The 24558-nt window shown below is 52.2% G+C and overlaps 8 protein-coding genes across 8 annotated transcripts; 6 read left to right on the plus strand and 2 right to left on the minus strand.

Annotated features, from left to right (window-relative positions):
- Positions 1–688: 688 nt before the first annotated feature.
- On the plus strand, positions 689–3682 carry PV07_10892 (uncharacterized protein). Its single transcript, XM_016398266.1, has 4 exons — positions 689–1900; positions 1959–2618; positions 2668–2904; positions 2958–3682. The coding sequence occupies exons 1-4, from the start codon at positions 1717–1719 to the stop codon at positions 3257–3259; spliced, it is 1383 nt and encodes a 460-aa protein (XP_016242828.1). The 5' UTR covers positions 689–1716; the 3' UTR covers positions 3260–3682.
- Positions 3683–4532: 850 nt separating this feature from the next.
- PV07_10893 (uncharacterized protein) lies at positions 4533–8573 on the plus strand (the record flags this gene model as incomplete). The annotated part of the gene is made up of 1 exon (XM_016398267.1): positions 4533–8573. The coding sequence occupies one exon, from the start codon at positions 4533–4535 to the stop codon at positions 8358–8360; it is 3828 nt and encodes a 1275-aa protein (XP_016242829.1). The 3' UTR covers positions 8361–8573.
- Positions 8574–8893: 320 nt separating this feature from the next.
- Positions 8894–10735, plus strand: PV07_10894 (phosphatidylserine decarboxylase). Its single transcript, XM_016398268.1, has 2 exons — positions 8894–9052; positions 9139–10735. The coding sequence occupies exons 1-2, from the start codon at positions 9030–9032 to the stop codon at positions 10427–10429; spliced, it is 1314 nt and encodes a 437-aa protein (XP_016242830.1). The 5' UTR covers positions 8894–9029; the 3' UTR covers positions 10430–10735.
- A 540-nt stretch (positions 10736–11275) lies between these two features.
- PV07_10895 (uncharacterized protein) lies at positions 11276–13281 on the plus strand. The gene has a single exon (XM_016398269.1). The coding sequence runs from the start codon at positions 11606–11608 to the stop codon at positions 12857–12859; it is 1254 nt and encodes a 417-aa protein (XP_016242831.1). The 5' UTR covers positions 11276–11605; the 3' UTR covers positions 12860–13281.
- Positions 13282–13750: 469 nt separating this feature from the next.
- On the plus strand, positions 13751–15878 carry PV07_10896 (uncharacterized protein; the record flags this gene model as incomplete). Its single annotated transcript, XM_016398270.1, has 9 exons — positions 13751–13792; positions 13854–14099; positions 14170–14442; positions 14499–14997; positions 15055–15101; positions 15154–15291; positions 15355–15497; positions 15550–15692; positions 15754–15878. The coding sequence occupies 9 exons, from the start codon at positions 13751–13753 to the stop codon at positions 15876–15878; spliced, it is 1656 nt and encodes a 551-aa protein (XP_016242832.1).
- A 687-nt stretch (positions 15879–16565) lies between these two features.
- Positions 16566–19055, minus strand: PV07_10897 (uncharacterized protein; the record flags this gene model as incomplete). Its single annotated transcript, XM_016398271.1, has 6 exons — positions 16566–16831; positions 16886–17157; positions 17228–17732; positions 17788–17908; positions 17963–18019; positions 18903–19055. The coding sequence occupies 6 exons, from the start codon at positions 19053–19055 to the stop codon at positions 16566–16568; spliced, it is 1374 nt and encodes a 457-aa protein (XP_016242833.1).
- Positions 19056–20087: 1032 nt separating this feature from the next.
- Positions 20088–21064, minus strand: PV07_10898 (uncharacterized protein; the record flags this gene model as incomplete). Its single annotated transcript, XM_016398272.1, has 2 exons — positions 20088–20389; positions 20467–21064. 2 exons carry the CDS (start codon positions 21062–21064, stop codon positions 20088–20090), a joined length of 900 nt encoding a protein of 299 aa, XP_016242834.1.
- Positions 21065–22347: 1283 nt separating this feature from the next.
- PV07_10899 (uncharacterized protein) lies at positions 22348–23949 on the plus strand (the record flags this gene model as incomplete). Its single annotated transcript, XM_016398273.1, has 2 exons — positions 22348–22818; positions 23176–23949. 2 exons carry the CDS (start codon positions 22348–22350, stop codon positions 23947–23949), a joined length of 1245 nt encoding a protein of 414 aa, XP_016242835.1.
- Positions 23950–24558: the final 609 nt, after the last annotated feature.

Genomic DNA, 24558 nt, shown 5'->3' on the forward strand with positions numbered 1-24558 from the left:
CCTACTCGTACCTAACAACAATTAAGGCCCTTAGTCGAGGTTGCCCCCCCTCCCTTTCAGGCTTCAGGGGAGTGAGGGATTGTCGTTTGCCTCGTTCCTTGCTCCTTGTCCTCCCACGTTTCTCATGTCAGACACAGATCTCCAGTAACAGGCTCACCTGGCTCTCACGCGGCACCACGCAACAACCGTCTTCTTATCCTTTCGAAAATTGTCCCGTCACCTACCCAACGCCCCGGTAGCAGTGGTGCTAGACCGGCCACGGCATCGTGTCGTAGGCCACCAGTAGATACCTGCCTGGGGAAGTTGAGGGTCTGTCTTCAAATGTCAATGCCCACAGCAAATACCCAAAGCAATCTAGTCGGCTCTGCAAAAGGGAAGAGGTGTCGAGGGAGAAAGCCGGGGCGCCACCCAGCACCCTGCACCCACGCATCCACGCAGCCAGCAGCCCAAAGCAACCACCAGAGCTCCCCCAATTCCAATTGATAGCCCCGATCTAGTCAAAGAACGTCTCTACCATGTCGACTCGGATTCGACCACCACGTACCTGATTTGATGGCTTGATCCAGTATCGCATGCCAAAATGGAAGAGTGGATTTGCCCACGGCCATGGCATTGGATTGGGCCTGCCATCTCCATCTCCATCTCCATCTCCGTCTCCACGTCCACGTTCGACTCTCTCTAACACTCTTCTGCAACGTACTCTTTTTGCCTCTGAAACTTGTTTTCGGCTTTGGCCTTTGGCTCAACCTTTTTTCCCTTTTGCCATAGCGAAAGTATACGGAGCACATGCTTTGACCAGTCCATCGACAGAAATATCCCATCCTATCATTCACACCCCCTGTCTCTGCGCGCCGCCCACCTGCGCTCTTCTTACTCTCCGGACCCTCTGCACAAAAGTGAACATCCCTCCTCCGAACCTCTGGGGTCGATCCAACCTCATCCTGTCCTGATCCGTTCTTCTCCTGGCGCCACCACTGGCCTGCCCCTCAAGGTCGCTATCTCAGACACATTTCACCGAATCAATCTACCATCTTCGACCTTCTCTGCAATCGACCGCAACCAGATCAAATCCCTCCTCTGCCATCTTCCGCCGACCGCTCCTCTGTGCGACACCCGATCCCGTGAACTCGCCAGACTGAACATCGTCCTCTCCCTGCCCTTCCTCTGGCAAGCTGCATGCCCTCGATCTGGCTCCACAGCATCTCCCGGTCCACGTTTTCTGAATAAGATCTTGAGCCCAGCGGAAGATTGGAAGGACACCAGCTCGGGCGCTCTCCGTTCTGGCACAGACTCTCTCGCAAAGTGTCTGGCGGTTGGGGGACAAGATAATCTCGACACTCGGACGATCAAGAATCCGACTTCTTTAACACGGGTATCCAGTGATCGAGTTTGGTTTCCACCCTGCGAAGCGCATTGATCCCGCCCCGATCACTCGCTACTAGAGCTCGTTTTGCGCTGGGTCGTCGCATCTTGCCTAGAGAGCGTTGTGCCACTTACCGCTGCAGTGTCAGCGTCCTTGGATCACTTTTTTCACCAAATTGCACCTGACGTTTTATTTGTCGGATTCTACGAACCAATAAATTTCTAAACCGAAAGCAATTCGAGCGACGAGTCAGGCGCCTTTCCAACCGTCGCTGAGCGCCATATGCGCGATTAGGCAGTCTCTGCTCGCCATCTGAGCTGATCATATTCGACACACCTCTCGACAGCTTTACCATGATGGAGACCACGAGCCACCGTCCCTGGGAATCGAATCCCCCTCCCAGCCTTCCTCAGACATTGCCTTCAATAGCTTCTTTGACTTCAAAGCTCCCAGTCCAACCGCTAGACAGAGCGCCATCAGATCTCTCAATTCATCCGCCCCAAAGAGATTCGGGAAGTTGGATGACTCCCGGTACCCGTCAGTGCTCGATTTCTGCCAATTATCAGTTGTCTTTTGCTAACCATCTACTACATAGTTTCAGGGTCTTCGACGAATTCGATGCCGTACCTGAACTCTGCCCACTCCCCAACCGGCGCAGGTACATCCCCTTACACCCCAGACAACCCCTCCGCGCCTCCAGCTCCCTTTAACGGTGGCTTGCACCCGCAACCCAACGGACTCCCGGCGCCAACGTCAGACCCAAACTCCAATCCGAACCGAGGTAGCGGCGATTTTGACGACTCGCGGAGGAGCAGTGTTGCTTCAAACATACACACAGGCATGAACAACCTCGGGCTCGGTCCCACGTCTCCCTATACCAGCACCAATGCCTCTCAAACATCTCTCGTCTCGGGCCTTCAAAGGGAGCGAGGTATTCAGACAAACGGGTATGCCGGCGGCGGCGGACGGTATTCGACAATGAACGGCCCAATCTCGTCCTTTGGGTCGAATCGCGGTGGAAGAAGTGGTTTCGCCGCAGGACGAGTGGCACCCCCGATTCTTGAGAACCCCAAACAGGAGGTCTACAGCGCAGAAGCCCCGACTCGAGGGCAAGCATATGCATTTCCTGATCCAGACGCGCCTCGGCCGCCAGGAGGACCTCCTTCCACGTACTCGCGCAGGAACAGCTTCGCAGATTCGTTCTCCAGCAGTATCTTGACAATGGAATCTAACAGATTACCATTAGGGCAGCACGGTAAGCATGGCAGAAGCACGGAACTCGTTTTCAATCTAACAGAGGTCAGAATTACCCGACACTCACCATCACAGTTTACAGCACAAACAACTAGAAAGTCTTCGAGGCGATCCCGACTCTCCAAACGGAACCACACCCTACAGTCGCACACCGGAACTTCGAGTCACTCACAAGCTAGCCGAACGAAAGAGACGAAGTGAGATGAAGGATTGTTTTGAACAGCTGAGAAGTCGATTACCGCAGAGTCAAAATAACAAGTCAAGCAAGTGGGAAACGTTGTCACGAGGTGAGTAACTGTGGGCCATAGTATGGATCGAGACAGACGCTAATCTTTCCAAGCCATTGACTATATTGCGCAGCTTGAAAGTCAGAACAAGCAAGCACGAGCCGAGTTTGAAAGCCAGCGGATGAAGATGGCTGAACTTGAAGCCAAGATGCACGAAATGAGTCGACAAATGCAGGGTATACAGCAACCTCAGGGGTCTTTTCCACCCCCACCGACCGTGATGCCACAGAGCCCCCTCGGGTACGGGCCTCACTTTAACAACCATATCGATGGCTCCAGCGAGCCAGCACGGACACTTCCACCGATAATGAACAGCACCTCGATGCAAGGTATACAATATGATGACCGGCGGTAGGGCTATCTCACGTGGCCATGGGATCCCCCCCACGGCCGGCTATATTTTCTTTGGGTTATTTATTTTGATATTTTGATTCATCTGTGCATTACACTGGAATTGTGGAGCTTTCAGCCAAAAGCCTCGGACATTCAGAGAAGAGGCACGACATCTGGGCTCTGGAGGGGTAGGATCAATCAATTGATTCATGATACCATGGTCAACGGGATATGTTTTTGGGAAACGGAGCAAAACCATTGGGGCTGGACAGTTGTCGAGCCCATTCAGGTCGCATTTATAGGGTTGCGACACCTATTCGAGGTCGAAGCTAGAGACTTGCTTCTCGACTGGTAGATAGGTTGGATTTTCTTCAGACTACGGCCGATACGGTCTCTGTATATGAATCTTGGAGATACAAAGCCACAAGCTACACATAGTACCTGACTCTATTTTCCCTTGCCACAACCGTATGAGCTGTCGAAACCTTTGGTGTCACAGCCTTGTGAAACAATGTGCATTACGTAATCCGATGACGCGTGACTCTGATTGGCTCTCGAAGCTCTTCCATCTGGTCCAACATTATTGACCGCGCGCGTAATTTCGACGTCCCTTCTCCTCCTCCAGTCATCGTCGGCCTTCCCACCTGAAGCAATCATCTCTGAAGACAGGCCTAGCCGCCAGACCAGATGCCATGCCACGGTCCCCATTCTCCGGCGAGATCTATGTTTGGGACACTCTGCCAGCCGCATGCTCAGATCCAAGGAAACGTGTCGCAGACCAGAGCCTCAGACAAACAATGGGGCCTGGCAGGCCTCAGCGGAGCCTCGTCTGAGAATAATCCCCGCCAGACGTGGAGAGACCTTTGCGATCGTAAACATCGTCGATGAGGCGTCTCCCAATCCTTTTCTGCCAGACCGATCTCCGCCTCGGATCAGGTCAAATAGTGATACCACGAGGAAGTTTCCTTTCTCTTTCACCTCACTCTCATCCTTTTCCTTATTGTTCTTTCCTTCCTATTCTGTTTCTTGTACAATAATCTACGGTGATCCTGTCGACAGGATCCATTCAGACTCACAAGACGCGCAATCTGCCCACTTGAAACGGTCTCACTCGTTGATTCACCCAGGATAACTGATATTGACTCAAAATCATTAACAATGAATAAAAGGCTACAACGACAAGCCTAGAAAACCACTTCGATCCTCATCAGAATGAGAAGAAGCCATGCCAAAATTTGTCCTTAAGTCTACCTCCACACGCTGTCAACTTTTCCAGATACCTTGCATCATCAATAATGGTTGTCGGTTTCGATAACTCCCGCAGTCACGGCGCAACATTGAAGAGCACGGAGTTGGAACATCGCCAACTCAGCGCTATTCCAGCATTCCCCCTGTCGTCTCCTCACCAAGAGCCTCTTACAACGTTCAAGCCCGTCAATGGCGGCGTCACGTTAGCATCAAATGATACCTTCTTTTCCCCAAACCCCTTCGCTTCCAGCTCCTCCGATGACGACACCGGATCTTCGAGTGGGCAAGATGAATTTCATCTCGAGAGATATAGTCAAGAAACGGCCAGAAATGGACAACCTTCACGACCAAGTCGCAAACAGTCTAGTCGACGAAGACATCAGAAGCAGTCGACTGGAGCTCGACCCGACAAGAAGACTCGACCAGGACTGAACATTGTCACCAACTTCTCGGGGCAGGCTAAAAGGGCACAAACCGATGGGCTGGTTATAGATCAAGTACAATCTCAAAAACCTCGACTTGGCCCACGATACGCCACGTCCATCATGTCGGCGAAGGCTGAGCATGTAAGCCACTCGGTGCCCGAACCTAATGCTAATAACGATTCGGACGGATCGCCAAATCAGAGAGCAGAGGAGTTGAAGAGGATCATTGCCCGACAAGCTGTTTCGAAGTTGCAAGAATCGCAAGCAGCACGAAATGCGAGGGAGGAGTCGAGGGCGGCGGGAATGATGGATACTGCCAGACAAGTTCGTGCGATGGCTGAAGAGCAGGAGCTCCGAGAACCCGCCAACGCCATAAACGATTACTCTCCCAGCGCCCGATCAATCGTTATAGGAATGAGTGTCCCTGAGCATGAACTTGATGCACACCGTTCTGCCGGTGGAGCAAGCAAAGCCTACTCGGCGAACACGCCCGATACACCTGCAATTGTGGTCACTCCAGCCGAAGAAACGGACTCCTGGAAACCATCCTTCTTCGCCAAAGACCGCCCTATATCGAGCACGCATTCTCTGCACACGCGCAGTGAAATGCAGATCCAGCACGGTAACTTGCCTCCGGTGCCAAAGATCCCTTTGGGGCACGTACAACACGATAACCAAGTTCAGGCAACCGCAGGCGCAAGCATTTTTCGGTCCGTCCAAGAACCTAATCGAACGTTTGCCGGGAACAACGACCGTGACGACGAACAAGATCGCCAGTCTTTGGAAGAGGTATCAAGGATGTCATACGATAGCCAAGAACGAATTCTCCAAACAGACATAGAAAGCAGACGACACAAGTCGCAGGGTTGGTGGAATCTTATGCTCTCGCCCATGCTTTCGAGGAAGGGAACGATGGTAGAGAAAGGAAACAGCAAGAGCCCAGAGACCCCTCCAGTTCCTTCGCTGCCGGCCGATGTACGGCTATCCAAAAGTGATATCGTCTCTCCCCTCACCTCCGAATCTCCAGAGACACCTCGGCGGATCGGGCTGGCAAGCGCCAGGGCAAGCGTTTGGTCTAGGTGGACAACATGGGAAAGGGAAAGAGATGGGAACATCCGTTCCCCTCCACCCGCCCTACCTCACCCCGACCTTGACCAATCCGCTGGTTTAGCACAAGATGCCAACCCGATCCCAGCATGGCCTGTAGTCGACTTCACCAAAGGACTTGCAGCAGAATACTATCATGCGTGTGCTATCGAACAATTGACGGGCGTTCCGTACTTCGAGTGCCAAAATCATTCCTGCGCCAGCAAATTGCCAAAGCTACATTCCATTTTCGACAAAGGAGTCTTCTCTGAAGCCTCCCAAGACATTCCTGCTTCGAGGCAAGTGGATGATAACGTTGAGGGCAGTGCTCACGCTCCCAGTAGTGAAGAGCGAGAGCTGGGGCGTGTGCTTTCCATCCATTCCGAGCCTGACGAATTGTCACCCAATGTTAGACAAGCCGAAACCGCCGCAGTTGTCAAGGCAAAGTCGGTGGAAACTCCAGATCTCACCCAAGGGGAACCACATCAGCAAGAGGACACCCCACCAATGCCGCATGCAGTTGAAAGCTCACAGGCACAAGAGCGGTCGGTACCAGACATGGAACAACCTCGTCGTGAAGCCCATTATCCCAGTATCGCAGCTGTTGCGGCCCAGCCGCCAATCTTGTCACCGGGGCCTGTCTCCCCAGCAATGCATCATACAATGACGTCTCAGGGTGCAGTTCCCATGACACAGATTGACCATCAACCTGGTCAACCACGTTTGCTGGAGCAAACAATGCCATCAGATCAACAACAAGAGAAGGCGCCAACGCAGCCACCATCAGTCACAATACATAACCACACGTTCTATAGTGAAAGATACGCAAATGGAGATGACTCCACTGTTCGGGAGGCAAGAAGAGAGGCCATGGAGCGACTCGAATCTACCACCTTGGGCCAAGGAGTCAGTCAAAAGCGCGAAGTTGCACGACAGGAAGTACCAGTCACTCCAGAACCGGAAGCCCCCAAAAAGCAAAATCTGATAACCAAATTGAAAGGGCTCCTTCGTCGAAAGAAGGCGGGTGATAAGGACGAGGCGGACAAGAAGAAGAAACACCGCTGGACACTCATCATCGGCAGTATCTTGTTCCTTGTGGTCCTGGCATGTGTTCTCCTCGCCACCCTCCTCACAAGGACAGGCGACGGCACTCCTGTGCAGAGCCAGTGGCTGAACCTTACTGGCTATCCTCCGATTCCCACGGGCATATCGACCATAGCCAGACCTGACGCTGTCAAACAGCAGTCCCAATGCGTGGCGCCCAATACAATGTGGAGCTGCGCGCTGCCCAAGGAGGAGCAGTTCGAAGTAGCCCCCAATTCTCCCGATCAGCCGAACTTTCGATTCGAGATTACCTTTCGAAATGGCACTGTGCCAGCGAACATGACGGTGCCCGTACAAGGGCTGAGCAAGAGGTCAGAAGCGCGCCTGCGCAGACGGGCGGACGATCCATTTACGAACGATCTCTTCGATCCTAATCCGACGCCACCAAGCCGTGCGGACCAAATCTTTATCGGCAACACGACCGACAATATCACCCAGCCGTTCGAGGGCGAACAGACACCATTCTACATCACGTTCATTCCAGTGTTTCCCATTGATCCTTCAAATGCCACGGCCACAGCATCTAGTTCGACCGGTTCCAAGCTTCGGAGGCGTCAGTCGACGAACTCTTCGGATATCATCCCGGCTCCTGACGTCCTGAGCGACGGCAGTGCTGCGCCTGCCAACCTCCTCCCTAGTGACCCATACCCATCGTCCCAGCCCATCAAACTGTACAACAGAGGTCAAGCGGACGAGCATTACGGGTTCTACATTTACTACGATAAGGCGATCTTCTTGCATTCGACGGCGGCTCTGAATACGTCGGAATTTGCAGACGACAATGGAGTTGACCCTGAGGACGAGAACGGGGGTTCCACCCGCGATCAGTCTCGGTTGCGATGCACCTTCAGCCAGACGAGATTCCTGGTCCGCATGTGGACGAACCCGGCGTTTGGCGCAACACTGCTGCCTCCCGCCTCCAATGGAACCAACTCGACCGATGCAGGGAGCGGCAACTCCGCCACCGATTTCAGTCGACCAGGCTCATTCCCTTACCCGACGACAATCAGCATCGATCGACACGGGGGGAATGTCAACAAGAAAGCCGTGTATTGTTACGGGGTTGACCAACTACAGGTCATCCAGTCCGACATCAAGACGATTGTGCCAGAGTTCAGAAGTGTTGGGGGGACGTTGATCAATGCAGCGCCCGGCCTTGTGAATGGCACGATCAGCGACGACCCTGGATTCGACCAGGAAGCGGGCGGGATCGACGGGGGGACAGGGGGGTGTGAGTGTGTTTGGCAGAACTGGAACTGATTGAATGATTGATTCAGGGCGAGAAATTTGGCAAAACCTGGTTGTTTGTGTCACCTTCCTGTGGAAAAAGCTGAAACTTGGGGCAGAAAAGCAAGCATTGCATTAGTGAGAGGGTTATGGAGTTTGGGGAATGGTGGCTTAAGGTGAAATGTGCAGCAGGAACTGTACGGACAAAAAAGGCAGGCCTGATATGGCCCATGGGAGTGATTATCATGTAGGATCCCCCTGGCCAACTCAAAAGACGATATAAATCTATCTAATTACCGCCCGAAATACAGAATGGATGTCACAGGTATGATACAGGGATTCAGGGTTGCCGTTGCATTTGACTCTCGCTTGTTCATTCTTGTTTTCTTGTTGGATCGTGCGCCCTGACACGTTCCTGACATGGTGTCGGTGGAGAGATGGAGATGGAGATGGACATGTTGATGGACTGACTCCCCGGCCAGTGACGTATTGAGAGTTTGCGACGATTACGCAAGTCGTGGCCTGTCATGCCACTCGACGTTTCCACGCAATCGACGTGTCACTGGAAGCCCGGACCTCAAAACTCCGCGGTATCACTTACAAGCAGTTTGTCCTTAAACCCTCTCCTCGAAATTCTGCTATTGGGAGAGGTAGAAGTAGTTTCTCATCCGCGAGGCATTGTCACTGCTCCGAACGTGCGCCATGAAGAACAATCGACATCACAGGTAAGGAGGAAGCTCTACACCACCACGACCGGCACCACACCTGGAAAAAGGCGATAGCTGAAAGCGCTGACACGCTGAGTACCTAGACAGAAGCGAGTGGGCGACTGGCTGCCCGATCATGAAATCCACCGCGAATGGCTCGGCGGCGTCATCAAACATGTCGACCAGAACCCCAAGGACCTCCACCCGGTCCTGGTCGAGTTCAAGGAGCTGATCGAAAACAACACACGAGTGTACATGCTGTTTGAGTCCATGTTCGAGCAAGTCCCCAACAAGGAGCCTTACAACAATGACCCGCGCGGCCAGGGCCACCCTGAAGTCCGCGACTACAACCACATGCTTCGCGTCATCAACCATATATTGACCACACCGCCGTCGTGGTCCGAGAGCTCCGCTCGCGTGGGCCTGGTCGGTCTTCCATTCAACGCCCTCTTCGACTGGCCCATGGGCACAGCTTCGGGATATGCGGCGTTTCTCGATCCGGATGTGAACAAGATGTTGAAGAAGGTGCTCAACGCCTGGGGGGATTATCTTCGCTCCCCGGAATCAGCCAAGGTGTTGGAGAAAGACGCCGAAGGAAGCTGGTTCGGTCGACATGGCCAGCAGGAGCTCACCACGACGGCCAATTTAGGCAAAACAGATTACAAGTTCGAGGAGTTGTTCCAGTGCGATCCATCAGCGCCTCACATGGGCTACAAGTCATGGGATGACTTCTTCACCCGGCTATTCAAGGAAGGGGCTCGACCCGTGGCCAGTCCGGAGGACGACAACGTGATTGCGAACGCGTGCGAGTCCAAGACATTCAAGGTGGCGCGGCACGTCAAGGCCCGAGACCATTTCTGGCTGAAGGGACAGCCATATTCGGTCATCGACATGCTGGCGCAGGATCCCTGGGCAGAACAGTTTGTGGGGGGCATCGTGTACCAGGCTTTTCTCAGCGCCTTGAGCTATCATCGCTGGCACGCGCCCGTCTCTGGCACATTGGTCAAGGCATACGTGGTGGACGGGACGTACTACTCCGAACCGCTGTTTGACGACTTCACAGTCGACCAGGGAGCGGACCCCGTGGGAGAGGTGACCAGCCAGGGATATCTGACGGCCACGGCCACGAGGGCAATCATGTTCATTGAAGCGGACAATCCAGCCATTGGGCTCATGGCGTTTATAGGGGTGGGCATGTGCGAAGTGTCGACCTGCGAGATGACGGTCAAGGAAGGGCAGCACGTCAAGAAGGGCGATGAGATTGGCATGTTCCATTTCGGAGGATCGACGCATTGCTTGATGTTCAGGAAGGGGGTCGACCTTGAGGGGTTTCCGGAGCCACATCCCGAGCAAAACATTCCAGTGCGCAGTGAGCTGGCGAGGGTGAAAGTGTAGTTGCTGTGCGGGAGGTTTGACAGAGACTGGCAGGACGCGGGCGCAGGCGGCGCGAGATCACGTGCCGGCACCACCACAAGCAGGGACTTTAGCAGAGTATTAATTATGTCATAGGATGTGGTTTGCCGGTTGCTGCTTTTCTTGCTTCCTTTTTGGGCGTCTAGTCAATGCGCGGTTTTCGACGTCACTGGGCGCCGGAGGCAGTTAGTTGTCGTGCGTCATCGATGCAACTCCGGCCGTGCATTCCGGCTCAACGAATACCGTTGGTGCAGATGGTGCCGGCTGCTTTATGGCTGCCAGATTGCTGCTTTACTCTGCCGCTTTAAGCCCGGCACTATACACACCCGAAGCGAAAAAGCGGCACGTCTGACTTTCTTTGAGTTCTTTTCTCCCCCGCAAACATCGAGAACCTCATCCATTGCTCCATTCTTACACCCACCACGAATATGACCGACTCTATATATGGCTAAATTATACCTTCCATCCCTCTCCGCTCCCTGCTGCTTTACTGTCGCCCCCCTCTTGCTCTTTTCCATCTACCCCAGAGATCTCTTCACCCTCTTGGGTCTAGGCACTCTACCCACCATTGGCCCCCTGGTAAACCCATTCCGGAATTTCCATGACTACAATTAACTCAGCTCTGCCAGTCGTCATATTTCTCTCATGTAACACTTGACAAACAGCCTTTTCCGTCAGCCAGAAAACCGCGGAGTTCGTGACATTCATTGCATGCAGAAAATGGGGTCGCTCATACGGCGAGACTGGCTGAGACGAGGGTGGAGAGCGAAAAAATGCCCTCGCCCAAGGTTGTCTCGACGTCTCCTCCTCCCAGCTTCAAAGTCGTGGCCTTGCCGTTTTTCCTGGCGGCTGACATGATTTTTTTTCTCTGGGAACTTCGCGGCTCATTCCCATCCGGTAGGTCCAAGGGGTGCCTGGGATCTGATCTGATCTGACCTGCTCGACACTCTCTCGCTGCTTTCTCAAACCCAGTCCAATCGTTTACCCGCCTCGCTGGAACTTCGGTCGCGGAGGTGGTTTTCACCTCCTGGTGTATAGGTATATCTAAAGCCTTTGTTGCCCCCTTTGGTCTTCCCACATTGGCAAAGATCAAGACGCCTCTTCCAAGAAACCAGGAGGACTTAATTGTCTCGAGACGCCGACAGAGGCAAGCCAGCCATGCCTCAACAACAGACCGCCAACGGCCCAGGCAAGCCTCACCCTGCTAAGCCCACAAACAAAGTCGGCTCGAAGCCCATACCACCATTCGATATCGACAACTACCTCAATCCTTTCATCCCGCGTAACCCCCTGCGATTCTTGCCTTCCTGGGTCTCATACTGGTTCGGCTACCGCTCTCCATCATCCACAGTTGCACATCACCCCTGCCTCTGCTTCCTCCCCGCTTCATACCTCGAGTACTTCCATCCGTCGGAGTGGTTCTACACCTACCACCTCCACACCTTCTTCCTCTACCTCTCGATCTTGGTCGGCGCGTTCTGCGGCGTCGCCATCATCGAAAATGTCTTCCTCGCGCTCCCCCAGCTGTCGGGCCACACCGTCCCCATTGTCATAGCGTCGTTCGGCGCGGCGGCGATCCTGGAGTACAACACCATCGAATCGCCGCTGGCTCAGCCTCGGAACCTGGTGTTCGGCCACTTTCTGTCCGCCATCGTTGGCGTGGGCATCACCAAGCTGTTTCTGTTGCTGCCGCCCGACCGGTTTGAGGATCTGAGGTGGCTCGCGGGCGCGCTCTCGGTCGGGTGCGCGTCCATCGCCATGAGCTTCACAAAGACCATCCACCCGCCCGCCGGCGCCACGGCGCTGCTGGCCGCGACGAACGTGGAGATCCAAGACCTGGGATGGTGGCTACTGCCCCTTGTCCTGCTGGCGGCCATGCTGATGCTGGCCAGCGCGCTGGTGGTGAACAACTTCTCTGGCCGGCGCTACCCGGTGTACTGGTGGACGCCGGTGGACCTGAAGCACCTCCGGGAGGAGAGGCGGAAGGCGCGGTTGGCCCGGAAGTTGCTGGAGACCGGGGAGGTCGAAGGGGATGTCGAGAAGGGCGCCGAGTTCGTGCCGTCGGCGGAGGACCTTTCGGACACCACCACCGAGACGGGCGGCGCCGACAGCGACATTGCTGGCACCGACGCCACATCCCCCGAAATAACCAGGAGCATCAGCCGCGCGGTGACCTTCTCCTCGGCCGACCGTGTCCCGCACCCGATCGAGGTGGAGAAAAAACGAACCAAGTCATCGAGCAAGAAGTCCCGCCGCGAGCAGGAGCTCGGCGAGGAGGTTGTCGAAGGCGCAAGCATCCTGATCTCGCCCACCCGCATGATCGTGCCCGAGTGGCTCGACCTGAGCGACTGGGAGGACGAAGTCCTCCGTATCCTGATGGTGCGGATGAAGGAGCACTCGTCTTCTTCCTGACACCGGGATTGAATTGAATTGCTCAAGCCGAGAAGAACTGACAAACATGATTCTGGTGAAAAACCATGAGTGGGTCTGATGGTCGTTATCGTGTGGATTGTACTTGTACGAGGGCTGGGCTGCCCACAAGGAGAGCAGTCTTTTGATACCCCCCCGGTGTTTTGCAACTTTGCATTCATAGCCAGGCGCCTGTATTTTTGTTAGTATAGCATTGCATGGCATGGCATGGTATGATCTGGGCTTGAACTTGAGCGTGAGCATATTAAGCGGGACGAACAGAGAGAGAAAACTAAAAGGGATGGACACATCCAGACTGTCCCCCGGGTGGGAGGGCACATTCGGGAGAGACAGAAGTTATACAGTACATATAGCCATACCCAAGCATATTAGGATAGAGCTCTAATATGGAAGTACGAGCCGAGAGAATCTCCATTGATGGAGAATTCAGTTTATCTGACAAGTGTGAAAGTGATGACGATGACTCTGAATCAGAGATAGTGCCCAAGCAACTTCGTGACGGGTATTTCAGGCTCAATTTCACCCTTTGTCCACCTAAATTCCGCCTTTGGTACGCCATTGACATGCATTTCGTGCATCACACTCGATTACCAGTGCTCAATAAGATGGTTAGCGTTCTTGGTGTATTGGTTGAACGTAAACACTTTCTTGCTAGAAGAAAGGTTCCAATTTCCGGGTAATCCTAAGCGAGATAAGGCTCAAATAGGCAATGAACTTGACAACAGGCGTTAGTGTTAACCTTTTAGGTTCATTGCAGGGCAGATACCACAATTACACAGATGTAAAAAGATACCTATAAAGAAACCACCCTGGCCTGCGTGATCGGCTGCCACAACACAAGTGATAAAATCTGTCCAGGCACAATCTCATATCATGATCTCCCAACATACTGGTAACTGGAAAACAATCGCTCAGGTAAGCATTTTCCTACACGCATGTTCGCCATCTCGAACTTGAGTTGAAATGAGCATCACAGTCGGCACAAGAAGACTTACGAGCCAAAATCCCTTCAGAATGGCGACTGGAGGACGACCTGATAACATCAAGCATTTCCAATGTTTCCGACGTGATATCAAAAAGCAAGATTCTCTCAGAATCGGAGCTCATGATGACTAGCGTTGGTGACGCGACAGAATTGTTGGTCCACCTGCGCACAGGAGAATGGTCTGCCGAGGCAACGATGAGAGTTTTTTGCAAACGTGCTGCGCTTGCTCATCAACTGGTAGGTCAGACTGTTCTGTTCGTTGTCACGGTGGCTTGGCCAATATCCTGATCGATGACTTTCCACATAGGTGAACTGTCTCACGGCCATTCGCTTTAATGAGGCTATAGATGCCGCCAGGAAGCTAGATAATCACTTGAAGAGTACGGGATCTCCAATGGGTCCTCTGCACGGCCTGCCATTGAGTGTTAAGGACCACTTGAACGTGACTGGTGAGCGTTCGACTGGTGGTTATTGTATGTTTGCCGACAATATTGCCACGTCCGATTCTGTCCTGGTCAAGGCCTTGCAGGATGCTGGAGCCATCGTTTTTGTCAAGACGACAATGCCCGTGACGGGAATGGTGAGAACTACTCAGCTTGTTTCAGGGAAGACGGGGAATAATAAATTCTTATCAAGATCTTCGAAACGATCAGCAATCTTTGGGGCAGAACAGTTTCGCCATACAACCGCAGCCTCACCTGCGGAGGCAGCTCTGGTGGTAAAGGTGCCCTCATTGCTCTACGAGGCTCTATGATTGGGATAGGATCGGACATTGGCGGATCCATTCGCATCCCTTGTGCTTTCAACGGAATCTATGGTCTTCGTCCCACTGCAAAGCGCCTGAGCTTTCAGGGAGGTGTAAGCGTGCACAAAGGACAAATCGCAATCCCCGCGGTGGTTGGTCCGATGGCTCACTCGGTGCGAGGCCTGGACCTGTTTTGTCGAGTTGCGACCCAAGCAAAGCCCTGGTATCTCGATGTTAATGTCGTTGCCATGGATTGGAAAACGATGCCGACGATCGGCAGAAAGTTGGTAATTGGCGTGATGAAGTCGGATGGCGTCGTCCGACCACATCCGCCGATCCTGGACGCACTGGATAAGGCTGAAGCGACTCTGAAGGCTGCTGGCCATGACGGTATCTTATCCAAAAAAAAAAATTGCCACTGATTTGAACTTTTCTGACGAACCACAGTGATCCGCTTTGAGCCGTACCAATCTCAACGTTGCTGGGACATTCTAGTGCGTTTGTCCCTTGTGCATCTACTTTATCTTTTGCTGATTCAGAACCTAGTACCCCCTCTACTATCCTACCGGAGGCAAAGAGATGGCAGCTGCGCTTGCGGTGACTGGAGAGCCCTGGCCCGTAGCAGCCAAGAAGATGAGCAACGCACCCTCTCTACGAGAGCCAACAGTAACGGAACTTTTCGAGGTGGGGGGCCATTCGACTACGATATCGTAGACGGTTATCTTTGTTTACTGACTATATGAAAAGCTTCATGCAGCTAGAGACGAGTACAAGATGGAGTATCTTCATCATTGGAATTCAACGGCCCAGACTTCCGACTCTGGACAACTCATGGATGCATTGCTCTGCCCAGTGTCTGCCAGTACAAGCTTTCCTCATGACTTTCTGCCGTAAGCTATGTCCACCCATGCTTTTGACGATTTTGCTAATAGTTGGAAAAAGATGGTGGGGCTATACCAGCCAATTTAACATACTCGATTATCCTGGGATTACTCTTCCAGTGGGAGTTGTCGATAAAGATCTTCATCCCAAAGACAGCGCCTATGTCCCCATGAATGAGATCGATGAAGAGAATCACCATCTCTGTAAGTCGGATACTAGAAACTCGGTACCAAGTTTCTTGATTGGCTAATCAAAATGTGCAAGATGATCCAAATGTGTACCATCAAATGCCTATTGCTCTCCAACTTGTGGGAAGGCCATATGAAGATGAAAAACTGCTGGCAGTAGCCACCATCATCGACCGAGAATTAAACAAAGGAAATATATAGAATCTGACCGTGACATGGTCAGAGCGCTTCGAATGTAGCGCAAAGTTATGCAAAGATTTAGCATCATCGAACTACAATAGCGTGGTCACAACGTCGGTCGGAGAAATTTCCTCCCGCCCTCAAGGAGGGAGAATTGCTGCACTAGCCCAAAATCCCTAAGGTAGATAAGGAGCCGGAGAAGTCATTATGGTCTTTCGAGCATTGATGCCCGTATTAATTATGTGTCTGTGTCATCGTTTGGCATTGAGTGAGAAACCATGTCTTCGAATAGCTCAAATACATGCTTGCATGGCAAAAGCATTACAGATACTTTCACTTCGCGATCTTCTTCGGACCTGTCAAATGAAGTATAGAATGGGCCAGTATACGTAGTGGCTCTAGATACGGCCAACGATGGGAGAATACAAGATACTGGGTATTTTACATATTCGGGCCGCATGCGGTTGTATGCTGTCCACCGCATCGAACATGGTAAAGAGTACTGCTAGGATGAATGAGCTAATTCTTATTCAACTTGCTCGACACTGTCCTCTGGGAGGAGGTTTGATCAAGGGCTAGTTAGAATCTAGATGAATTTAAGTAAGTTTTGGTCGAAGCCACCTCCCCACCAACCACTTTGCTTCACTTGTTTCTCTTCTGAGCTCTGTCCAGACCACATGAAGCATTGCGGACGTTTGTGGCCTAGTCTCAAGACTTCAAATCGCCAACAGTGGACGGAGCTATATCGACTTCTACGCTTTTGTCGATGTGTAGCTCCTGCGCGATTTTCACTGGTGGTATGACTCCTTCTGCAGCCTCGATTGTGTAGGTGGTAACCGTTACGCCCTTCCATACGACAAAAGCAAGGAGCGGCCAGCAAATCGTGGTAAGTGCAAAGTAGGCTATATTTTGATTCATGAGTGGTTTTGCAGTTGCAGTGACACCGAACGATACGGCTGTACCAGAGCTTTGGACTTGATTTGTTTGTCAGCTCAAAATATGACCTGGGAGGGCATTGACAAACTTACGGCCGACCAGCAACCCCGACAATGCGGCTGCTTTCCGAGGATCGTTGGTAATGGCACCTAGAACATAGATGACCACATTCTGGAACAGAGAATATTGGGCGGCAAAGAAGATGTAGATGACAATGGCACCGGCGTAAGCAGAGTCGGTAACGTCAATATCTGGCCCAGGAACTGATAGACGGAATTTCCACGAGGCTAGCCAGACCGTTTGTGCGATGTATGCTCCAGTGATCCATACCACATCAAGCGCAATAGCAAAGAGGGCTCTTCGTCTGCGATCGCCGAGCCGTTGGTTGTCCAGGAATTAGCCCAGACCAAGGCCGACCGGTAGCTGGATGAAACTGTTCAGAAAACTGTTCAGCTCTCGCAGTACGCAGGCTGAAAGCATAGCCGTTGATATGTGATTGAAGTGGGAAAAACATCTCAGGCGCAAACATGGCCGGTACCAGGCAAATGATACGCCAATCGGTGAGCAGACGACCGCTGTAAGCCAGAGATTCTTTGACGGAAAGATGTCTGAATTCTGCCAATTCCGTGCCATCGCTTCTCCGCAGATGCATTGGATGGCGGACCAAAAAGCACAACACGACTGCACAGCACTGCAAAGTGATAAAGATGATGCAGAGTGCGTTGGACACGCCTTCTCTGCCGGTGTTCCACGTGATGCTCAGCGCGATGATTCCGCCTACCGAGGAGCCAGCCATGATAAAGCACCACTGAAAAGCTCGCCAGCGGCCCTTGACACGCTCCTCAGGGTAAGCCATAATGGTGTACGTAGCCGTGACCCAAAGATAGGCGGCGCAAATGCCGAGATACGCCCCTGCAGCATAAGGGAACCACGAATGGCCTGCAGAGGTAAAGTACCATAACGATCCTTGATAAGAGAAGCGTCCAGCGAGGACCAAACAAGTTGATTAGGGGGCCCACAAATGGTGCTGCGACGGCATAGCATCCGTACAGCACGCCGTTGGAGATGTTGGCGACGTCGAGGGATGTTGCTCTACCACCGCCAGCACCAATCAACTGAAGAATGTGTTAGCTATAAAAGTCCTAATCATGGACGCCGACAGCACCTACGGCAACAGCCAGATAAAGACCTGGACCGACGAAAAGCGTGACCGACACGATGCAGATCTGGACATACGGGCTGTGTGAGAGTGGATTTCTAGTCAGTCACTTTCTTCGTCGAGAGTTTCGGGGGAAGACTTTGCTCGTTCAAGTGTGGTGCAAATCTGTGCAAAGCCATAGCCGCCATAGTGCTCGAAAGTGTTTGCTACAACGGAGACCGTTTTGTGAGTGAGTCCAGACAATCATGGGAGGAGGCCTGAGTCACCTTTTATAGCTTTTTGGGCTACATGTTTCTCGATAGCGGAGAAAGCAGAACTTCACATAGATAACACTTCCTTTGTGCGCGCAGCTTTGGTGTACTGTTCTGAGTTTGGGGGCCTGCAACGGAGCAATAGCGCAGAATAAAAATGAAGTTGCAAGCGAGATAAGATTTTATAACACTCTAATTTAGTCGATAGGCTCCTACACATAATGGTGGTGGGAGCAAGCAATAAACCCTCGCACATGGCAACCTCGAGGGAAGAAAATCCCGAATAGGCCCGATAGTGCACAAAGGTAGCCCTAATCAAAACAGCAAGCATATAGGTGGTGAGAATCGGGGAAGTATCCAAAACTACACGTTTCAAGCATACAACGAGCGGATCAGGAATTTCACCGACTGATTTCATTAAAATACACATTCACTCCAAAATCTGGGCCTCGTATACGAGTCAGCTCTTAGATTAACATAATGTAGCGATTTTTCTGCTCCAGTTCTGTAGAACCAAGTTTGCAATCATGCGGGCTCTGGATAGGCTATCCCCAGCAGTTGCTCGCCTGCGTTAACGCATAGACTTGTCAGCAGATAAAGTACTTCGCCCGTAACATCACTGGTGGAAGTAGTTTGTACGTTATTGAACGCATCGCGAATTTCTCCTAGAGTGTCTCCTGCTGTAATCTGTGAACCTACTGCGGCCTGAGGATACCAAAACCCATCGACTGGCGCTATAGGAACAGATAACTTGACGAAATTTGGTTGAGGGCAAGGTGCTGCTGCGGGCGTGGGCTTGTATTTCAGCATACCAAGGTGGGCCATGACCCTCAGGACGCCATCAAAATGCATTGCGACAGTGTCTTCAGACCAAATGCCGTTGTGGCCAACTTCGAGAGTCAAAGCTGGTATGCCCAACTGTCCTGCGGCTGCCGAGGCAGTTCCCCTCGCCGCGTGTGTGGCAACAATCGTGTCAAAGCCTAGTGCTAGGCCAATTCTCTTGAATCTTTGCTGTCTTCGTTGCAGATGACGAAAGGGTTGAGATCCTCATCGAGATCGCCGCCGTGAAGGTCGAGATATGCATCACACTTGGGAAAGGCTGCCGAGATCCAGAATGCCAGGCGTTGGCTTGTAGAGCCGTCCGCACAGCCTGGAAATTGTCGATTAAGGTTCTTGCCATCTTCAGGCATGATGTAGATGCTTCGAGACCGGTACCCTGTGATGTTGACCACCGGGAGAATAATCAGAGTTCCATGTAAACTCTCCACGTCCAAACGCATTAGACGCAGAGCTGCTTCTATTGACGACACTTCGGAGCCATGAACTCCTGCAGTCACAAGCAATACCGGTCCTCCTTGCTGACCACCTTCGAGAATTGCGTATGGTATCTCCGATCCGCCCTCAAGAGGCGTGATTAGACCTTTGGTGATGCCAGCTCTTCCTGTGCTAAAATTAGGCAAAGTCTCCATAGCTTCTTTTTGTTCTGATTAAAGGTAACAGATTGTCGTCATAAAGCAAGTGTCGAATGCGGACGCAAAAAACAAAGACGGAGCACCGACAGAGCACCTACATATATCTATTCCCATTTTCAGCGTGTTTTTGCTGGTACTACAGCCTGCGGCTGACTAGCGTGCTGTGGCTGCGCTTACGTTGGCTGCACCCAGGGAGACTGCTACCCACAGGAATTTTTGCCTATGCTCCTCAAGGCCAATGAGGAGGGGAAGTTTCCTTATGATTAATTGATCAGAACATACCCGGCAAGGGATATTGAGAAGACGACGCGTGACATACATAGCGGCAAGACGGTGAAAGCAGTGCTGTTATGGGAATGACGCATGGACCGGTCAAGCTATCAAAATAGAGACAAATACCAACATCCAGCCCCTATGAAGGACAGAACCCGCCAGTGGCGCCGCAGGCTGCCGATCCAAGAGTCGTGCCGCACGCCGTAACGGTCACTGTGACAGTGAAGACCTCGTCTCCGGCGTCGTTCTCTTGAGCAGTGATCTTCGCCGATGCCGCCGACAGGGCAGATATCTGAGAACTGACGATCGATATAAGGGCGTCGATTTGGTCATTCTGTTGAGAGCAAGCTGCGGCATTGTTCGTGTTACCTGCCACCTGCGCTCCTACGACAGCTTGAACGACACCTCCGACGGCCCCAGGAATCAGCCCGGCAACGGTATCTGCATTTCCCCTCTGTTAGCAGACGGCCTCGTTCGATCGCTAGATGAACAGAAGAGCGCTGGTATATAAAACTCACCGATTGCGACTTGGGTGAAGAAAGGTTGTTGCAAGAAATCAAACACCTTTTGTCCACGTGCTTGTGCTGCTGTTTTCAGCGAAGCGATCAACGGAGGGAGGGCATCTTTGATCTGAACGCCTACGTCTGCTGCTGTAGAGACACATGAGGCGAATGTGTTGCAAAGAGCGTCGGCCAAATCACGTTCGTCGACTCTCTTGCTCATAAGGTCTGCAACAAGCTCGTAACGGGCCAAGTTGGTATCGTTCCTAATATGGATGGAGTCATCCCACTCATCAGGTAGAATGCCAACGTACGTGTTGGCATAGATCTGATACAGTTTATATTCTGCATTGTCGAATGATACCTGCATTCCGTGATATATTTTTGAGGTTGGTAGAGTTGCTCTGGGCTCAGGCGAAAGTGGGAAAGGACAACGTCGCTGGTTAGGGGAGCGGCGTGCAGATAAAGAAGAAGATGATGCCGGTGCAGTGATGGGTACGACCTGGAATGACTTGTATGACCCGACGACGCTTTGGTCCACCGTGATACATCCAGCATTAGCCCGACTGATCTCCGTTCCTGGGGCGCAGTCATCTGAGCTGTAAAATTGCGCCATGGTCGAGTCGTCGACCGAACCAGTAGACTCAACAACCACGCCTTCAGCTAGGCCGCTAGTATCATGTGTTAGTCAATACATTACTTTGATTGCATGAGCGCATACGCATATTCGTGCCGGCAGCCTTGTCCCTCTCCCCCAACCCATGTCCCGAGAAATTCGCCGGCGCAATTTGTGTTCTTGTAGAACGAAACTTTGAATGCATCGGTGCCCAACGCCAGACAAGAAAATAAAACTAGGACAAGTGTGGAAAACGTCATGTCTTATTCCAACTAGATGGCCAGTTGGAACCGGAAGGACAGTTGCAATCTGGGCTGAGCTGGTAGATTCTTGGTATTCTTCTTCTGGGTGTGCTGTGTCTCTTGATGCGAGTGATTTATTTGATCACTGAACGGTTGACAGCTTTATATACCTCAAAATTTGCGCTCGTAGTCTCCATTAAAGATAGCTCAATGCGGTTCTAGCCCCCCACCGCGACAAAAAGACGTCTCAAGAGGTGGTTGTGTCGAAGTACGTCGGCTTTGGAGGGCCGCCTGGTTATCCCTGAGGCCAAGGCTATCTGTGGCGTCTGTGCTCAACCTCAGCTGGTAGCCTGGTATTGTCAAAGAACATGTTTAAACCACACCATCCATCCATGACGGACGTGGAACTGGATGATATACAAGGCTAGAATAGTGTTTCTCTCCAGCGAGACAGAGTGCGTGATGTGGAAGTTCCGGCCAGAGAGGTCCATGTCCTCTACCACGGAGGTCGTATACTGAAGGAGCCCTGTTGGCAGCATATGTTCGTTGAGGGGCGTTTTGGAGGACCAGGAGGCCCTTGTCTGGCCGACCCTCGTAGCGTATTTTGGTTCACCTCCTGAGCTATTCAGGCTGCAACAGCAATGGCAACGGCAATAGAGCCACGGTCAACGGGATGTGGCATGAACCTGATGCGAGATATGCGAGACGCACTAGGCGGGGATCGCCAGTGTTCTATATCGACGGACAGAAGGGGAAATTTTGGCTGGGGCGGCTCTTGCAAGGCGTTAGTGGCCCTGCTTAGGCGCTTGCTGCTGCCGACCCAATGGGTCGCTGAGGCTGACTCGGGCCTTTCGCGGCGCGGAAAGTCAGCCCAGGCAGCCGTTGAGACCGGCCCAGGCAGTGCCAGCGTTAAATGAGGCATGCGAATTCCTTGGCGGAAGTGGGATGAAGTTGTTGGTGTCGACTCTCCTCGCCTCCTCCCTTTCTCCTTTCATGATTCTTTCGAATTCCCATCCCCACTCGATAGGCCTTGTACAAACAATGGCTCTGCCTGACTGGCTTGATGACTCTCGGAATCCCACTCTGTGGATCACGACCATCTATCCTCTTCTCATTTTCGTTCTCGCCTATGCCAGCTACTTCCGAATGCAGGCCTTGATTGAAAGCTTCCCGCTCCCCCCCGATGATTCCGCAGACACAAAAGAAATCGAAAACGAAACATTGGAGGCCGGAGATGCCTCATCCGCAGACTACGACATGGTGGCGGATGATGCAACAATGACAACAGGACGTGCGGATAAACCTAGCTCGTCCACCGAAGCTCCAGATCCTCGAGTTGCATCCAAGAGGAACGAATCGACGACACCCAAGCAAAAGTCAAAAAGGCCCTCTCTACACACCAAATACGTCCAAGGATTTCTCATCTACGGCCTACAAGTATTGCTAACCCAACGACTGGGAGTCCTTGCTATTAGCCGGGCGCATGAGAGCCACAGCTTTGCTGCCAAATTGGTAGGATCCCTGGCATTCTCTTTCGCTGCTTTCTGGGTCCTAATGTCTTCTGGAAATCTTGATATGTCAAGAGGAGTGATTCTCCGGGGTTACCGCTCACCTGGTCGCTCACAAAACATCTGCGACCAGTCAGATCCTTGGAGTTTATTTGGTACCGCCCTCCTTCTTACTTTGGTCGTGCCATGCTTCAGACTTGTCTTGAGCTTCATATGGTTATGAGGGCGAAAGGGAAAGACCGATCATTGATGAGGTAGCGTCTTCGCAGGCTGGTTCCAAGATCGGCTTGGGAGACGACCGGCCCTGGCGCTGGGGAGTGGATTGTCGGCAGCTGGAGTTGCAGCACTATACTGCTCACAGTTCTGCGACGGAGTAGGCGCAAAACGAGCCACATTCTTCGCGAGCAAATTCATCCAAAGCTCTGCAATTGGAGGAGTGTTGTGCACGACGCAGACGTACATGTCGGAGATTCTCCCGCCAAAGCTTCGAGGATCCATCATGGCTTTCTTCCCCGTATTCACTCTTCTTGGACAATTGATTGGCGCAGTCGTCGTTTATTCCTCCCTGGACTATCCCGGAAATCGATCATACACCACTCCGATCATTGCTCAGTGGCCCTTTTCAGCCGTGCCTTTGGTCCTGGCTGCCCTGATACCAGAAAGTCCCACCTACCTGTTGAGGAAGAAGCAGTTTGACCGGGCCTTCAAGTCTCAGAAGCGTCTGGATAGTTCGCGGACAAACACCCAGACTAACATTGACAATCTGATCTTCTCGCTCCAGAAGGAAGAAGAGAGTGCAAAGTATGACAGAGCGACGTACACCGAATGCTTCCAAGACACCAACAGACGAAGAACTCTGCTTGTGATATTTGCAAACATTCTCCCGCAGCTGTTCGGTTTGTCTCTGCTTTCCGATGCTAGTTACTTTATTCAGATGGTTGGGATGAGCGCCGACAATGCTCTCCTATTCCTTCAACTCGGTGTTGGGCTAGGGCTGCTTGCAAACATCATCAGCATGTGGGTACTTACTAAGGTAGGACGAAGGATTCTCATGATGATTACCTTGGTCATCACAACGGTCCTCTGGTTGGGAATGGGGGTCGCTGGGTGTTTTGAAGGCGTCGTCGTAATCTAGTAAGACCCTACCTTTTCACCTACCAGGATGTCTAGAGCCCATGTTAACTCGGACAGGTATACCGCTGTCACCATGATGGCAGTGATTGTGATTATCGGCGTCGGCGCCTAGCCAGCATCGTATGCTGTAGGCGCCGAAACCTCGTCCCTGCGTCTTCGTGCAGACTCAGGGCATCGGATGGTTCTCTGGAGGCCTTGCCATGGGCGCATTTAGAATCAGCCTACCGTATGCGTACAATGTGGATGAATGCAACCTCCGAGCGAAGACTGGATTCGTTATCGCCGGCTTTTGCGCGCTCTCATGTGTTGTCACTTGGCTCCAGGTTCCAGAGATGAAGGAACGCAGTACGGCCGAAATCGATGTGATGTTTGAGCATCGATTGCCCGCTCGAAAATTCAAGGATTGGAATGGAACGATCAGCATACCCGGAGATGATGATCCCTCAGGATCACAGGCACGCCTGACCAGAGATTAAACGCTGTAACTTGTCGAATCTATGTTACTGAGTCGGTGGTCGTATGACAAAACATGGATCAAGACATCAATTAGACGCGGTGTTTCGCGCGGTGTTTGAGCCGAGTCAGAAACTCCTGAGACTTATTGCTTGAC

This window comes from Cladophialophora immunda, assembly GCF_000835495.1.
Source record: "Cladophialophora immunda strain CBS 83496 unplaced genomic scaffold supercont1.7, whole genome shotgun sequence".
NCBI lineage: Eukaryota > Fungi > Ascomycota > Eurotiomycetes > Chaetothyriales > Herpotrichiellaceae > Cladophialophora > Cladophialophora immunda.

Excerpts from the sequence above, each read along its gene's own strand:
- PV07_10892 (XM_016398266.1), top strand. The coding sequence starts at position 1,717 with ATGATGGAGACCACGAGCCACCGTCCCTGGGAATCGAATCCCCCTCCC. Across the intron at positions 1,901-1,958 it reads TTGGATGACTCCCGGTACCC|TTTCAGGGTCTTCGACGAAT; the intron begins GTCAGTGCTCGA and ends TCTACTACATAG. Across the intron at positions 2,905-2,957 it reads GTGGGAAACGTTGTCACGAG|CCATTGACTATATTGCGCAG; the intron begins GTGAGTAACTGT and ends AATCTTTCCAAG.
- PV07_10894 (XM_016398268.1), top strand. The coding sequence starts at position 9,030 with ATGAAGAACAATCGACATCACAG. Across the intron at positions 9,053-9,138 it reads AAGAACAATCGACATCACAG|ACAGAAGCGAGTGGGCGACT; the intron begins GTAAGGAGGAAG and ends CTGAGTACCTAG.
- PV07_10895 (XM_016398269.1), top strand. The coding sequence starts at position 11,606 with ATGCCTCAACAACAGACCGCCAACGGCCCAGGCAAGCCTCACCCTGCT.